Source organism: Lupinus angustifolius, chromosome LG06 (assembly GCF_001865875.1).
Source record: "Lupinus angustifolius cultivar Tanjil chromosome LG06, LupAngTanjil_v1.0, whole genome shotgun sequence".
NCBI lineage: Eukaryota > Viridiplantae > Streptophyta > Magnoliopsida > Fabales > Fabaceae > Lupinus > Lupinus angustifolius.
This window is the reverse complement of record NC_032014.1, coordinates 2,919,328-2,935,314: the sequence shown is the minus strand read 5'-3', so window position 1 is coordinate 2,935,314 and position 15,987 is coordinate 2,919,328. Positions and strand designations below refer to the sequence as shown.

Below are 15,987 nucleotides of genomic sequence, written 5' to 3'. Positions count from 1 at the left end.
TGTTTGAGGCTTAATTTTGGTTCACATAGAATATGTGTTAAGTAAGTATGAGTGATAGGTTTGTGTATACACACTTATGTGGTAATTAAATTACAACAATAAACCTTGCAGAAGCAAAGAAATGGAGGCAACCAGAGTGAATAACAGAAAAGTTTGCATCCGTTAATTTATACCCCATCTAATTTTTTAACATATCTTACGTTACATTCATTAGAGTAAATCAGTAACCATCTATCACTTGGATATATCCTTAGTGGAACTACACTATCAACGTTAATCAGCAATATAATAACCCATAAGGTACGTCCATGCATATATATATATATATATAGTTGCAAGCTGCTTCTAACATAGTTAAGAACAGCATTTATATGTCTACCTCTTGCGCTTAGACTTCAAAGAGGTGACAGATTGAGAGTTGCTATGCCAGTTACGTTTCCTTTGGTTGATGAACCAATTGTTGATTTGCTTCAGCTGCAACCCTGTCTCTTCAACAAGTTTTGCCTTGTCATCTTCCTGAAACAATAACAAAGTATTAATATAAAGTAAGAGGCATATTAATGTTGATGAAGAAGGGTAGCCATGACTTACAGTAGGGTAGGGCCAGTTGGCATGTTGCTGCCACCAGTTCTTTAACACAGAAGTTGTGTCACCTGGTAATTTCCCAGCTCTTCGTTTCCTCATTATTTCCTCTCTAACATCTTCAATTTTTGACTTAAAACCCTGCATACATTGATTGTACATGCTTGGTGATTCAAATTTAAGGAAACATAAGTATAAATATAAGTAGAGTTGACCTGCTTGAGGTCAATCTTGAGTTCCTGGCGGACTCTTTCCATAAGTGACCTTTCAGATTCTGTAGGAAGTCCAAATCCCATAATGTCATGAGAATCATCTAAACTCAAATCCATCACCAATTCATCTTCATCATCATCTGACATTGCCGCCCCACTTCCTTCTCCCAAACTCACACCTGAATTATAAACTACACTGTCATTGTATCATTTATTACTTAATACTTCATATAATAATAATTAGTGTAAAAACTCTCTAAAGTTTAAACTATTGGTGTATATGCATTTTTTTTCTCATCATAATTACACATGACAATTATCATAGCATCCACTTGTATTGACGTGACAAATTTTGTGGTTGCAGCCACATTGCACGAAATGTCGTGCCCCTTTCCTCCATTATTGTGGTGGAAGGGGATCCTAGGATAAGATTTTGATATGTGGCAAAAAAAACTTTCTAACAGTCATGATTTCGTACTATTTTTTAATAAAAAATAAAAAAATAAAGTTTAAAAAAATTTCAGTTAAATAACCTCTCCATTACCGGAAATGAGTTAAACTCTGTCGTGGCATGGCATTAATCAGGACTTCAAAATTTGGTTGGCCCTGATAAATGAAATACCACATCAATGTAAGTTTAGGGGTGTACTTTCTATGCTCACAGTGTAATAATTATACCCACAAATATTATTCATTGATATTATTTTTATTAGAGTCGATAATTATAAAATATGAAGATAGATAATAAAATAATAATGTAAAATATATTTTTTCTAAGTTTAATTTGCCATATACATGGTGTTTGGATATTATACACGGGGTAATAAGCAAGAGTTGGGTAATTGCATCTAATAGGGTAGGTGAAACCTTACGGCTAAACAAAAGGGAGTTTAATTTCTCTCAAGTACTACAGAAACCAGTAATAGAATATGGGGATGAGATTTATCTTAAAAATTATTTATTTATTTATTAATAAAAAATAATATATAATCATAATTATTAAAAGAATTTTTTTGTCATATGTCTCAATCCTATCCACTTGAGAGGATCTCACGCAACAAAAGGAGGTGATTTTATTTTATGCATGTTGATTTTTTCCCTGACTTTTCACTTCACAATTTCTCTTCGGAAAATTCATGAGAGAATTTGTCTAGAAAGCATGGCCTCACCATTTTATGGGTTTAAAAGTGGAAGACATAGTGAACAAGCTAGTGATTTAAGGTCTCCCATTGTCGGTGGGACAATGGTGGAGTCTCAAAGCTTATGATACATCATAATCAGTTGGTCAATGATCATACATATAGGAACATATAAAATTCCTAGATGTGCTGGCATTTGAATGAATGATGAATTTACAATGATTATATATAAATCTTTAAATTGACAATATATAGATATTTCAATGTATAATATGAAAAACAATAATAGTGTAAGAATCTTGTTCAAAACAAAAAAAATATTGTATATCCATTCACAATCAATGTAAGATTTATAGACAGTTTTATATCATTAACTATTTATTTGAATTAGATTTTTTGGATAATCAATAATAAGTAAATATGAATGATGAGTGATTTTTTCTTGTAGACAATGTGTTAATTGACTAGACATGCCATTAAGCAAGGACAACTGAAATTATTATTTCCCAGTAGAAGACATCCAAAAGGGACAGTTGAATGTCCTCTTCATCCAACTTAAACAGCCATATGTATTCATAACACCAATGATTATTAAGGGAGAAATCATTTGTGTGATGAAACTCAAATGGAAATAATCATTAATACAGTATTAGTAGTACTCAAGATACCTCCTTGCTGGTTATATTAGAAACTTTATGTTGAATTGGAAAAATAGAGATCTAGGTCACTTATGCTTTTAGAAAAACAGCATTGAAAGTAAAATAGTTAGTCATATGGCTGCGTGCATGAATTTCGGGGAATACAGACATATTTTGACATGGATAAATCAAGTTTAGTTCGTAGTACATAACAAGTACTAACAATTAACCTTTTTTATATGTTCACTTTTAACATATCAACAAATCATATACCATTTTTAACAGTCTTCATCATTTGTCTAATTTCTAGTATATGTGATATATACACTTGTACTACAATCAATTAATATTAAATGCAAACACATAAAGTTCCTTTATGGAAGAAAGATGATTAAAATACGGCATTAGAGGTTGTTGGAAATGCGAAGGTGGGAGTGGTGTGTTGTGATTTGTACCTGTTAGAGCTTGTAAAGTATTTTCAATGTCACGGCAAGCCATTACAGCCTCGACGGCGTGAACTCTGACATGTTGCTGAAGCTGTTCTTTGAAAGTACACAACACTATCAAATATTGTGCCTGCAATGGTAACAATAATAGAATGGATCCACTGAATTTAATAAAGAACAAGAACAACATAGGAGAATGAGTTTAAGATAGTAGTTGTAGTACCAGGAAGTTATGAAGGTGTTGGCGATTAAGTGGTGAAAGAGAATGAGTTTGTTGAGAGAAATAAGAGCGAAGAAGATGATGAGACTGAGATAACTGAGCATCAATGAGTGGTAACTGATCTATTGGAGTTGCAACTCGGAGACATGCCACATGTGCAGCTAGAACCTGCTCATACAGAGGATGAGTGGCTATCTCCGCCTTCAACTCTCCATGTTGGTGGTCGCCGCCGTCTCCACCACCACCCATCATTAAGAAACGAGAGATTGTATTATTCTAATTTATATAGATTATTAGGGAGAAAAAGAGAGAGGAGTGATATAGTGCTGAATCATTACTATGAAGGGGATGGAAGCGAGGTCAGAAAAAGGAGATAAAGCTGCTTCTGTCACCTGACACTTTCGTTTCTTTTCTTCTTTCTTTTTCACTCTTTTATTTTTTTTTATTTTCTCTCTCTACAGTGTTTGGATATTTGGGCTTAGGTTAGGTACGTTGATTTCATCGCGGAAGATAATTACTGCTTTTTATCAGACTCTACTATTGTGTTCTAGATTGTGAAGTTAATATTAGAGTCTAAATAATAGTGTTCCGGTGAATACTAATTAAATACTCTCTAACCTTACGTCACACGTATTAGATGCCCCACTGTGTTCAATGTATGTATTATAAGTTGTCTTTAGCTTCAACTATAAAATGGATGTATAACATTACTTAGTTTTTAAATCAAAAGAGTAATGTCTAATCTTGTAAAGCTAGATTTTCAAATATCATTACAGAGTTTAATTTTTAGAATGACATTGGTTAAAAAGGAAAGTCGCAAATTACAAACTAGATTAGTTTTTTATCTACAGTGTAAAAAAATATAATTTGTAGTATAAAAAAAGAATTTCCTTAATCTCAAGTGGCGGCCAAATAAGGATTGTAAAAATCCACTCTATCAGCGAAGTTGCCATGCCCAATAAACATTAAAGAAGTAACTATAGCAAAATATATCAACAGTAATTTGCTAAAAATTCAATTAAAGAAATAGAGAAGCTAATTTATTAGGGTTTTTTTTTATCAATCACCATTATGGTGATATATGAATTCAACTATATTAAGTAGAAAGGTAGACCAACTTGATGATCACTAAATTCTACAATCGTTAGTTGTACCACAAACAAAAAAATAAAAAATAAACGCTAGTTGCTATAGTTTAATATTTTGTATTAGTAACAGGCCTGGAAGAAGAAAATATATTTCCATTTCCAACCATTATGTTCAATAAAAATAACTTAATTGAAACTTAAAAAAATATTTTACATTAACGTTGTAATTTGTTGGATGACTAAATTAACTCTTCAGTATTGAAAACAAAAAGGAAGTCTCAACCAAAATATTAGAGTGCTCTACTAATCAAAAGAAGAGAAAGAGATAATATCCTTTTGTCACCAACCTTCATTTAATTAAGTTTAACTTTGTTTGTTGTTCATAAAGTCGGCTGAAGGTTGAGCTGTTAGTGTTTATATGGTTAATTTTTTTTGTAGGAAGCATGTTACCAGTACTAGGAAAATCTGTGTATCTTTACTCAGTAACGGATGTTGATTTAAATTTTAGAGGGGGCAACAATATTTAATCATAATTTATAATTAAAATTAATTGTGTAACAAAAAAATACAAGGAAGCATAAATGATTAAATTAAAGGTAAAATTTTCAGCTATTTCTTTTTCAATATAAATCACTATATTGTCAGTAAGAAATTCATCTTCTATTTTATTACGTAACTTTGTTTATTTGTCTTTATTGCTCAAAATAAGATTTATGTAGTAGTTGCACCACAATAGCTCAGAATAAGACGAATAACTTGATAAAAACAATATATGACTAATGACATGGTTCAAAGTTTTTCAAACTTAAATGACTAACCACACCAAGAATAAAATGTTGAAAATGATATCTCAAACTAATCTTCTCTTATTGAATTTATGAATACAGAGAAGATATTATATGAGTTAAAATGTTGAATATGAGTTAAGATATTATATATGTTCTATATCTCTCATGATTTCTTCCTAAAAATAAGGAACTCAATCTTGTCACAAACCTAGCCTTAAAGAACATCACTAGCACAAAATATACTTGTAGATAAAGTCCATGTTTGAACATCCTATTTCCCTTTTCCCCTGAAAGTATTGTTGGTTGTTAACATAGTTATAAGGAAGATATTTTGTGAAAAATACAACTTTCATTGCAAAATAAGAATGTCTCAATATTGTCAACTCCAAGTAATTAGAAAGATCTCAACCTTCAGCGATTACAAGTGATGCCAATAACAACATGAAAACATATGTTCAAATATAGTATAGTAACATACCTGATTATTCATAAGAGTAAATCACATCACGTCCAAAGACAACTCAAAAGCCTTTCAATTAGTGAAATAAAACACTTTACAGAAATCCTCAGAAAAGGTTCATGTGCAGAAAACGTTGCTGCCAAGTTTTAACCAAACTTAACATTAAGCAACAACAAACTAACAGAAAACCGATTTTTCTTACTTCAATCTATCGCTTTGAAGGATTATGTCCATCTGTAGGAGGTATTTCGGTACAATGATATTTTCTTACTACACTGCTTGATCATCTAAACATGAGATGGAATTCTCTGAAAGCAATAAAAAGAAGGCATATATACAATCATAATGATTCATGTTACTCTGTCACATGTATCACCTTTTGTTCAAGTTATCTTCTATAAAGATATTGGCTTCACAAAATCATGTTCATGAAGCTTACATTTATAAATAACTGAATAAAACTACAAGCTCGATGTACAAAATTTGCATTTCTAAATGAAATCCAAAAAGGGCAGTAGGTGTCAGGAAACAAAGGGAAAGAAGCTTAACCTCTAAGAGAATGTCATTGCAATTCTCTCTTCTTTTACTCACATGACATTTTCAAGAATAACCACACCAAGAACAACCACACCAAGAATAACCATTTTCAAGAATAACCACACCAAGAACATTTTGACTAACCACACCAAGAATAAAATGTTGAAAATGTTTTCCAGCATCCTAATTTTACAATATGAATACAGAATTCATAACTCATATTGCAATTTCATATATAGCCATCCACCATGATATGAAGATATAAAAACCGAACCAGGAGAACCTTGGAGAAGAAATGCCAGTCGCGAAGAGGTTATCATCAAAGGCTAACGAAAATAAAATAAAAACAATTAACTAAGTTCAGTCCATAGAGGAAGGTCAAAGGTCACAGGAAATTAACATATTTTCTCACTGTTGGAGTCACACAGTACATCAGCCCCAAAAATAACTGTTCGCTGTAAAGTGAATATAGATCAATCCTAAACTCCTATGTCAAACCTAGCACCAAAAAATAGAAGGCACATAGAATCTTAAAAGATCATGTATCCATATAAGCAGAGGTTGTTACACATTTGTGCTTAATCATCACCTTCCATAAAATCCATGCAATAGACATAGTGCTACTACAATACTATAATTTCATGAACACAATCAATTGTAAAATGAAAAGGCGCATCTTTACCACATGCTTGGTAAAATCTAGAAATAGTTGAAAAAGTTATTGTAGTGATATAAACTTACGTTGCAGTCAAGTTTATTCATGCAAACACTCTTCTCATGTTGTGGAGCATCATCAGATCCAAAACAATAAGCCACCATTCATCAAAACTATAGCTTTCAAGATCTATCCATTATCTAATCAAAATTATGATAATTCTAATGAAAGCCAATCATATTAACAAACCCATAAAACACTACATTTCAAAGAAATTGGTCAATTAAAAGCCTTTATAATCAAATAAAAACAAGATGGTCAGTATCTAATACCTCTAACCTTTCGGAGTCATCAGTAACAAAACTCATGTCTATTACCACATTTGTTGTCCCATGCTACGGTGGCACAATCTACTAAAGTTAGTTCACTCATGTCTTCCCTGCATAAGTGAGGTAAAAAAACCAATTATATAAGCAAACATTAATCATCTAGGCAAGTGATCATAAAAAGATATCATTACATAATTTACCATAAAACTCCACGAACTTGCCAACAACCCCATGCTTTCTAAGTATTTGAGTAACAGTCATCACTAAGTTAGTAGTTGTCACACCATCTCGTAGTTATCCTAATAGTTTAAACCCAACAACACCTGGTAGGACCATGCTCATAGGCTGCAAAAATATGAGAACTAAATGCTTTTAATATAGGCTTACTACCTAAAGAATCAATTGGACAAAACCACACAAGTCAAAATCTACTATTATAAATAACATACACATCATTAATAATTTACTAGTTTAGCAGAGGAGAAAATTGAAATTTTTATTACAGATAGTCAATGTACGAATTCATGATATTCTCAGATTTTAAAAGAAGCTCAGAGTTCTAGAACAAATTAACATGCCAGTTACCTGGCCAAGCATTGTAGCGTTTGCTTCAATTCCACCAACTCTCCACCCAACAACACCCAACCCATCTATCATAGTTGTGTGTGAATCAGATCCAACAATACTGTCAGGATAAAGCACACCGTTTGTGTTGAAAACGACTCTGCCAAGGTATTCAGAAACAAAGCAAGTTTTTATCCACATGTAAAATAAAAACATTCAAAAATTAGATATTGAAGAATGGATCAAATATTACAAATCCAGACATATTTATAAGTGGTTACTAAACGATGCAATGACCTGGTGAACTATCTCTGAGCCAGGAGGAACAACGAGCATGTTATTGAATGCATCTGAACCACATTTGAGGAAACCAAATCTTTCTTTGCCTGAACATCATTTTCTGATCTTGCCATATCAACCTGAACTGAGTGACCAATGACAAGATCTACAAGTACCTAACCCAAACCATATATAACTAAGAAAATCAATATTAATCTAAATCCATTAATGTGCATGAGCAAGTAGCTTACCAAGGGGTTAATTTTATTAGAATCACCACTAAGTTTGTTCATTGTATCTCGCATACATGCAAGATCAACAGCAGCAGGCACCCCAGTAAAATCCTAAGAATTACATCAAAAGCTCAATGAATTTTACAAATAAAGCCAGTATTAGAAGAAACTTATAGAAGAACATCCGACCTTAACTCAGTCGGTAGAGCGGAGGACTGTAGTTGGAAATTAAACAGATATCCTTAGGTCACTGGTTTAAATCCGGTAGGTCAGATACTTTTTAATCATTTTCCCCAATAAATTCCATATAATGTTCTGTTCAATTTTGCTTCTAACTAAACTCCCATGTCAAACCTAACACCAAAAAAATAGAAGCCACATAGAATCTCATTAGATCATGTAAGCATATAAGCAGAGCTTGTTACACATTTGTGCTTAATCATCACCTTCCATAAAATCGAGGCATTAGACATAGTACGACTACAATACTATAATTTCATGAACACAATCAATTGTAAAATGAAAAAGCACATCTTTACCACATGCTTGGTAAAATCTAGAAGTAGTTGAAACAATTATTGTAGTTATTTAACTTACATTGAAGTCAAGTTTATTCAGGAAACACGCTTTTCATGTTGTGAAGCACCAACAGATCCAAAACAAAAGGTTGCCTTTCATCAAAACTATAACTTTCAGGATCCAACCTTTACAATTTATCCATCCAATCAAAATTATGATAATTCTAGTGAAAACAATAAACACAATGACAAGACAGTTGGTATCTAATACCCCTAAACCTTTCAGAGTCATCAGTAAGAGTGACATGGGAACCAAAGTTTAACGACAACCAAACCAGGCATTTTCCAGAGCACCAAGCTCAACAAATTTGTCAAGAACTATATACTACAAGGCCACTCAAATGGATCATACGCCGCCTTCATATTCTCAATGTTTCAGTTCCAAAATCATCATCGAAGGAATGCTGGAAAATGGTGGTCATAGTCTTGCCATATCCTGTACCCAGGTTATGTAGTTTTAGTGATAACAATGTATAATGTATTTGACAGATAGTCTGCATCTTTCATTGTATTTACAGTGACACTAACGTCTTTCATTTGTTTCATGAATATTCAATTTTTACAGAGACCATATGTAGTGCAGAATGAAAACATGAAATAGTGAATATCCAACTTTCCAATTAGACAGCCTTAGTAATTGACAGAAATTTTAATTATCCATCATAAAGTTATTAAGATGTGCACTCTCAAAGCTATAAATATTTTGTCCCTAATACTTTACATAGAACAATGAGATTATATGCCTGAAATTCCGACCATACATATTATCAATATGCTCAAACATATTATTAGCATAGTATGGATAGATGAACAGAAGTAACATCGACAAAAGTAACTAGCTTCTCTTCCTCAACTTCATAAAGGATATTTCATCTTGCTCTCATATAATCAAACTGGGCTACACAAACAGAAATATGTTGGTAGACTATATGTCTAGCAGTCTAGGATTAGTCAATAAATATGTTGGTAGACTATATGTCTAGAAGTCTAGGATTAGTCAAGGCACTGAAGATAGATTAAGGATATGGGACACTGTTCCCAGAGGAGCAGTCCAAATATTAGAGATGAACCTCTCCCCTTCGTACTAGCTTAGTTTGTCTATTCTTTCTAATGTACAAAAGAATAAGCGCTACACAAGAAATCCTAATTTATAAGACGGACTAAATTGACTTAGTGGCTAGACATAGAGTTAAATAGGAGTTAGTGAGATAAGCCATCCAGAAACATCTGCAGGCATATATACTATAATAATGATTCAGGTTACTCCGTCACATGTATCACTAATTGTTAAAGTTGTCTTCTATAGATATAGTCTTCAAAACCATTTTTATGAAGCTTATATTTATAAATAATTGAATAAAACTACAAGTTCAAATTACAAAATTTTCATGTCTAAATGAAACCCAAAGGGGCAGTAGGTGTTAGGATACAAAAAGAAAGAAGTTTAACCTCCAAGAGAATGTCATTGTAATTCTCTATTCTGTTACTGTCATAACAAGGAAGAGCTGGTGGCATACTACTATCTGCCATTGTCCCATTAACCCCATGTGGCAAATTTATTACCCCATTTGCCATGGCAAGGCATTGAAAAACTATAAGAGACACTTCCAAGTAGTATGGTGTGATAAAGGCATCAAGGGTCAAACATACCACACAGATTTTAGTTTATGACACTACCCAGGTTTCCATAAGCCATACTAAAAAAGAAAGACATTACCTCACCTTCCCGTACAGCCTGCCACACACAATACAACCCTACTATTAGCCATTACCTATGGTTTCTATTAAGAGAAAAAAGATGTATACACTGATAGTGTATGAGTTTTATACACGGTCACTGTATTATCTATCATTCATTTTCAATTATCATTGACTATTTGAAAAAGTATTCCAATTGAAGGGTGGATGATACACTGACTGTGTATAAATTTTTACACTATATCAATGCATAAAGATTACACTTTTCTATTAAAATAACTTGTCAAAACACATGCTAGTCAATATGAACTTCATAAATTTAAATATAAATCGAAAGCAAAATCAAATTCAAGAATGTAAACAGTCATTGGAAAAGTTTTCTAGATATAAAGTAGCTAATTTAAAAAAAACACCAAAACAATGAACCGTTTTAATTTTACAAAAAATTTAGCACAAGAAAGAAAGTGACAAAAACTAGCGTAATACTCAGTTGGGCGAGGAGATCACGTACCTCACTTTCCCTACAGCCTGCCACACACAATACAACCCTACCATTAGCCATTACCATAAGCCAGTGTAAAGACATAAGACATCAATGCATGTAACACTTTCAGGGTTGGGGTCGCAAGCTACAGAGGACCTAACATTACAATATATATACTTCCAAATTCCAATATTTACAGAAGAAAAATTTAACCAAAAATTACATACATGACATGAGGAATAAAGTTGCTGTAGTGTAAAAGTAAACACAATAGAATCAAGGGTACTTACACATTTTCGGATTTGTTTGCGATTTGAATTTTGGAAGGGGATAAAGTGGAATGAAAGGCTTGGAAGCCATAAATACACTTATGACTCTAAAAAGTTTTCCCTTTCTCTTTATTTCCCTCTAAAACAAAACTCGCAAACGATCCCTTAAAGTGAAACCTCCAAACAAATGTCAATGAAATTCACATCACTGTACACTTTTCCTTCGATTTTACATCAGGTTTGCGAGATGGAGATGAATGCCCCCCAGTGTTCCTTGCCACCTGCAACAGCATTCACTAGAAAATTCTTAAAAGTTTCAAGTATCAAATATCAGGTATAGCCAAAGCAACATGGTTTCGTATAAAATAGCTGATATTTGGTACAGATAATAAAATATCTCCTACAATGAGTCAATGTTAAAATTTAAAAATGATCCACACCCCAATTGCACTCATGAGAGATCAAGGCAATAGATTACATGGATGAACATATATTCAAACAGTGCAGGTAATAAGCGCTCAACAAAAATAGAGTAAATTAGGCCCAAACATAAATTGCAAAAGATCATTTACCTGAGGCCAGTGACCAGTCTGGAGCCACCACTAATGAGCGATTGCTGTGAATTATGATGTGGTGGCGGATGCTGCTGCTCAAACTCCTGTTGCTGTAAGGCTATTGCTAATTGTAGATCAGAACTGTCCCTATATAGATAATATCAGATTCTACCGAACTATTTTGAATATTAAAAATTAAAGGGGATAATTTACATTTTTTTTTACCATATTCCAGATACTTATCTAGTTGATGCTTGGTTGTTGTATATTCCAGATACTTAAGTACTAGATTTTATTTCATTTTTTGGAGAAGGGGAAGAAGAAATTAAAAACCATCACATATGTGCCACTAGCAAGTTCAGAAAATTACTTGATATCTAAGCCTGCCTGCGATGCACTATCAATGCTGGAAAGATAGTCCTGAAACATGTGAAGTTGTCCTTATATCAATTGAAACATGTGGCATAAATGGTTGGTTGCTGTTTGGTTTGCAAAATTAGATGTCTCACTTTTAAAAGAATATACATACCGCAGCGCTGGTCATAGCATTATTCTCATCCCATGTGTTACTTTCATGGCTTTCTTCTGCCTTGAATTCCTTGAAGTTACTGGTCATAAACAGTGTATCACCATTAGCCTGAAAGAAAAGCTCATAACATAACTTCTGCAATTTAATATTACATAATATTGAGATGCTTGTTTTTTAATCACTTAGACTTAGAGATAAGGGGGGACTTGTAAGAACACACGAATGTCTGAGTGGCTGAGATATAAACCTTGCAGTTACTCAGTCAGAATAATGAAGGAAAGATACCCCATCATCACAAATTTAAGATTTAAAATGAAATAGTAAAAAGACACTGACGAATCATTCATGCAGATTCTATTCGACAGCCTAAAAAACTGCCAGTATGACTTGTTCTTAAGTGACCAATTCAACAAGCATGCAATTTTCCCGTTTTCAGGATGATTTGAGAATATCCACAACTGCATAAACTAATAAAAATTTATTCCGACCACTACTAGCATTGAAATAAAAATGGAAAAACAATAACATTTCAAGATGACCTGCATGCAAAAAGACCATAAAGAAAGTGGTTTACCTCATTCAATTTTTCCCATACTAGATCAGGCTGATTTATGTAACCTTGGTCTGTAGCTAGAAGATACAGCACACCCTCAAACTGTGTATTTTATGATTGAAAAGTAAAACACCTGCAACAGAGAAAGCCAACAATTTTTTCTCAATTTATAAGAAAGTGCTATTGGCATCTCATATCAGTAATCCAAGGGAACAAAGAAAATAATATCTTCAAAAGCTTTATCCAAACTTCAAAAATGGTGCTGAAATGATTGTTCCGGAAAAAAACATATATATCACGCTCTTTAGCCCATCTTGTAAACAGAAGCATTTACTGTTTATAACTTGTGAAGAGAAATTTCCCCATAACCAATGAAGCAAAATATAGGGGTCAAAGAAAATAGTTCAAGAACGAATGAAGATATTTAGACCAACAAGAGGTCAACATACCCGTAAATGTCAACTGGCTAGCATTATTCCTCAAGAAAGTCTTGATCAATTCCCCTATAATGCCATAAAATGGACAATTGTCTTCCATTGAAGATAACAATGCATAGTTGTCTAAAAAGTGATATTTGATGATAATAAATTCAGTTATTTAACAAATAGAAACACAGACCTTGATGTGGAGTAATTTCACAATCAGCTCTTAGAACAGGGGCAGCTAAGGTGCTTTTGTCAGCTTGTTCTGCAAGCACCACCTCGCCTTCATAGACAGATTCAGGATCCTCAAAATTTTGACTTCTTGTATCCAATACACATTCCTCTCCTTCATATATGGGCTCACTACCATTAACACTTGAAGGCACTGCGTCAGAGAAATCAGTTTGATGAAATCTGACACCAAACAAATCTGAATCTGCATTGTGTATGGATCCTTGAGAATCATCTACAACTTCATGGTCGCTAGTTCTGAGAGTGGATTGGTCATGAATTTTTTCACCCTTACCAGAGACATCTGCACAGCTCTCGGACAAAGAGACAGGATGTTTTTCAGCAACCAATGAAAGCAATTTCTCCTGAGAAACTTCAGCAATATTTGAACTCATCAACCATTAGCTAAAACTAACACTGTTAACTGTTATAAGTCTTTTTGTCTTCCTCATCAACCATAACAGTGGAAACACCTCTTCTCTACAATGCCTTTCCACAATCATCAGCAACTCCATCTTCAAAGATGAATTATCTATGAACTCATCAAAGCTAACAAAATAAGGACATACCATAAGAGGCAGACTAAGATTTAATCAAACCAAAAAGTAGTAGTTAAACCCATGATTTCCAATTTATATGCCAAACCAACAAGTTCCCAAAAATTCCCATGTTAAACAGCCAATTCATGAGGCAAGAATTAGCTCACAAACTAAACCAAAATAAGGATGAAAAGGAAGCAAAATTAACTTAAGAAGTGTCAGGATGATTTATCTTTGCAATTGTGGGAAAAAAACGTTGGAAACAAAGGAGAAGGTGAACACATGAAAAAACAAAGAAGAAAAATCAACCTTGATGATATGATTTCTTTTCTTGGATGAAGAGTATATGATTTCTTAAGACCTAAAGCAGTGAAAAAATTTCAGAAAAGGTAATGTGATGGTTCATGGAGAACACATAGGTGGGGTAGGGATGGACGGAAAGATATGATATGATTTCTTTTCTTGGATGAAGAGTATATGATTTCTTAAGACCTAAAACAGTGAAAAAAATTCAGATAAGGTAATGTGATGGTGGATGGAGAACACATAGGTGGGGTAGGGATGGACGGAAAGATGGGGTAAACAGGAAAGTAATCCTAATAATGAGATGGAAATAAGTCATGGTTGGAGATTTGGCCGCCATGCTAAACTAATGTAGGGAGAAATATCGGATGTTACTACTTACTAGGCCAAAGGTCCAACAACAACTTCATAGTTGATTTTGAATAACTCACAATTTTAACGTATTATTGCACTATAAACGAGTAAAAATATCCTGAACCATTGGCTGCAGTCCTACCAAAAAATTCTCGCAAACCAAGGTTTTAGAACATTTACCTTGTAAAAATATAAGTGAGGCCCAAGTAATGTATGCAATATGCATTACCTTAAAATAACAATTGCATTGATCAAAGGTACTATAGCTGATCAGAGTCACCTACATTCTTCTCTTATGGAGTTATGGTACAAAAGCCAAGTAGCCAACAGTCTCCTAAGCACAAGGTTTGGCAACACATAATCTAACAAATTACACCTTAAAAAATTATGTAAAAGGGAAAATTGAATTACATCTATGGCTCAAAGCAGGCATAATATCACGGCTATTGTTTGTAATTTCAAGATACTGGAGCATATTCTTGGATAATGGAAGCCAGTTTATTTCGATCTTCTTCTGTTTTCATTCGGATCAAGAATGTACTTGCAACAACACTATCATTATCTCCACTCCCACCAGCATTACCCTACAAAATCCCCAGGGTTTATATTTGTTTTCTGTTAGCTATTCAATCATAGTAAAGTGAGGTGAAATTGCTCAAAAATAAGAGAAAATATGAAGAAACTAATTGAAGGGAAGCTATTAATATAGAAAATATGTTTCTCCCACACCTCTTTCGGCTTTTGGGGTGCATGGGGGCAATAGGAAGAGAAAAGAGCTATGATTGCTGATGTGATTAGGAAGGAAAAGAGAAATGGAAAGAAATATAAGGTGTAGAAAAGGTGGTGTATGAGAGAAAAAATGGTAAGAATATCATATTACTCATCCATATAACAACCTTTGAGCAACTAGGTATAGATTTTAAAAAAGACCAATGAAGATACTAATAATAGTAAGGACAACTATTATTATTTAATTTATTATCTTACTCTTAAAGAAAAACACTTTGATAATTGACCCATCATGATAGAAACAATAGGGCCGATTCATTGACAGAATAGATAACTTTACATTGTTATCCTAGAATTTTATACTCTGAACGCTTGTCTAAACTAATCAAATTCTGTACCCAAAAAACTAATCCTATTTCCTTTCTGCTATCATAAAATTCAAGCAATATTTTCCAAGACAGTTGGTTTCTACGTTTAGCAATATTAGACTTCCCCCCAGTATCTGGAAGCAAATTATATGTATTTATTTAGCTAAATATGCTACTTCTCAACATATATTCCTTACCAAAGTATG

At 33.2% G+C, this 15,987-nt stretch overlaps 2 protein-coding genes and 1 long non-coding RNA gene across 6 annotated transcripts in view; all 3 read right to left on the bottom strand.

Annotated features, from left to right (window-relative positions):
* LOC109348934 (homeobox protein HD1-like) lies at positions 134 to 3,658 on the bottom strand. Of its 2 annotated transcripts, XR_002107814.1 has the most exons (6): positions 3,241 to 3,658; positions 3,027 to 3,147; positions 798 to 973; positions 592 to 723; positions 279 to 516; positions 134 to 244 (listed from the first exon to the last, which is right to left on the bottom strand). XR_002107814.1 is itself a non-coding variant. In XM_019589555.1 (5 exons), exons 1-5 carry the CDS (start codon positions 3,487 to 3,489, stop codon positions 376 to 378), a joined length of 819 nt encoding a protein of 272 aa, XP_019445100.1. In that variant the 5' UTR covers positions 3,490 to 3,658; the 3' UTR covers positions 134 to 375. The 2 variants fall into 2 exon arrangements, 1 of the variants encoding a protein (XP_019445100.1); XM_019589555.1 differs by having other exon boundaries at positions 134 to 516.
* On the bottom strand, positions 6,497 to 8,108 carry LOC109348938. The gene is made up of 4 exons (XR_002107821.1): positions 7,956 to 8,108; positions 7,680 to 7,818; positions 7,295 to 7,439; positions 6,497 to 7,204 (listed from the first exon to the last, which is right to left on the bottom strand). It is a non-coding gene; the product is annotated as an uncharacterized LOC109348938 (long non-coding RNA).
* Positions 11,332 to 15,987, bottom strand: part of LOC109348933 (ubiquitin carboxyl-terminal hydrolase MINDY-1-like) — a 46,579-nt gene continuing 41,923 nt past the window's right edge. Inside the window, exons 11-12 of one of the 3 annotated variants that reach the window (XM_019589548.1) lie at positions 11,772 to 11,894; positions 11,332 to 11,495 (exon numbers count right to left, since the gene is read on the bottom strand). In XM_019589548.1, the coding sequence (XP_019445093.1) occupies positions 11,429 to 11,495; positions 11,772 to 11,894 (190 nt within the window). In that variant the 3' untranslated portion in view covers positions 11,332 to 11,428. The remainder of the gene's footprint in view (positions 11,496 to 11,771; positions 11,895 to 15,987) is intronic. The other 2 variants (XM_019589550.1, XM_019589547.1) reach the window with 2 other exon arrangements.

Excerpts from the sequence above, each read along its gene's own strand:
- LOC109348934 (XM_019589555.1), bottom strand. The coding sequence starts at position 3,489 with ATGATGGGTGGTGGTGGAGACGGCGGCGACCACCAACATGGAGAGTTG. Across the intron at positions 3,148-3,240 it reads AACACCTTCATAACTTCCTG|GCACAATATTTGATAGTGTT; the intron begins GTACTACAACTA and ends TTACCATTGCAG. Across the intron at positions 974-3,026 it reads TACTTTACAAGCTCTAACAG|GTGTGAGTTTGGGAGAAGGA; the intron begins GTACAAATCACA and ends TTTATAATTCAG.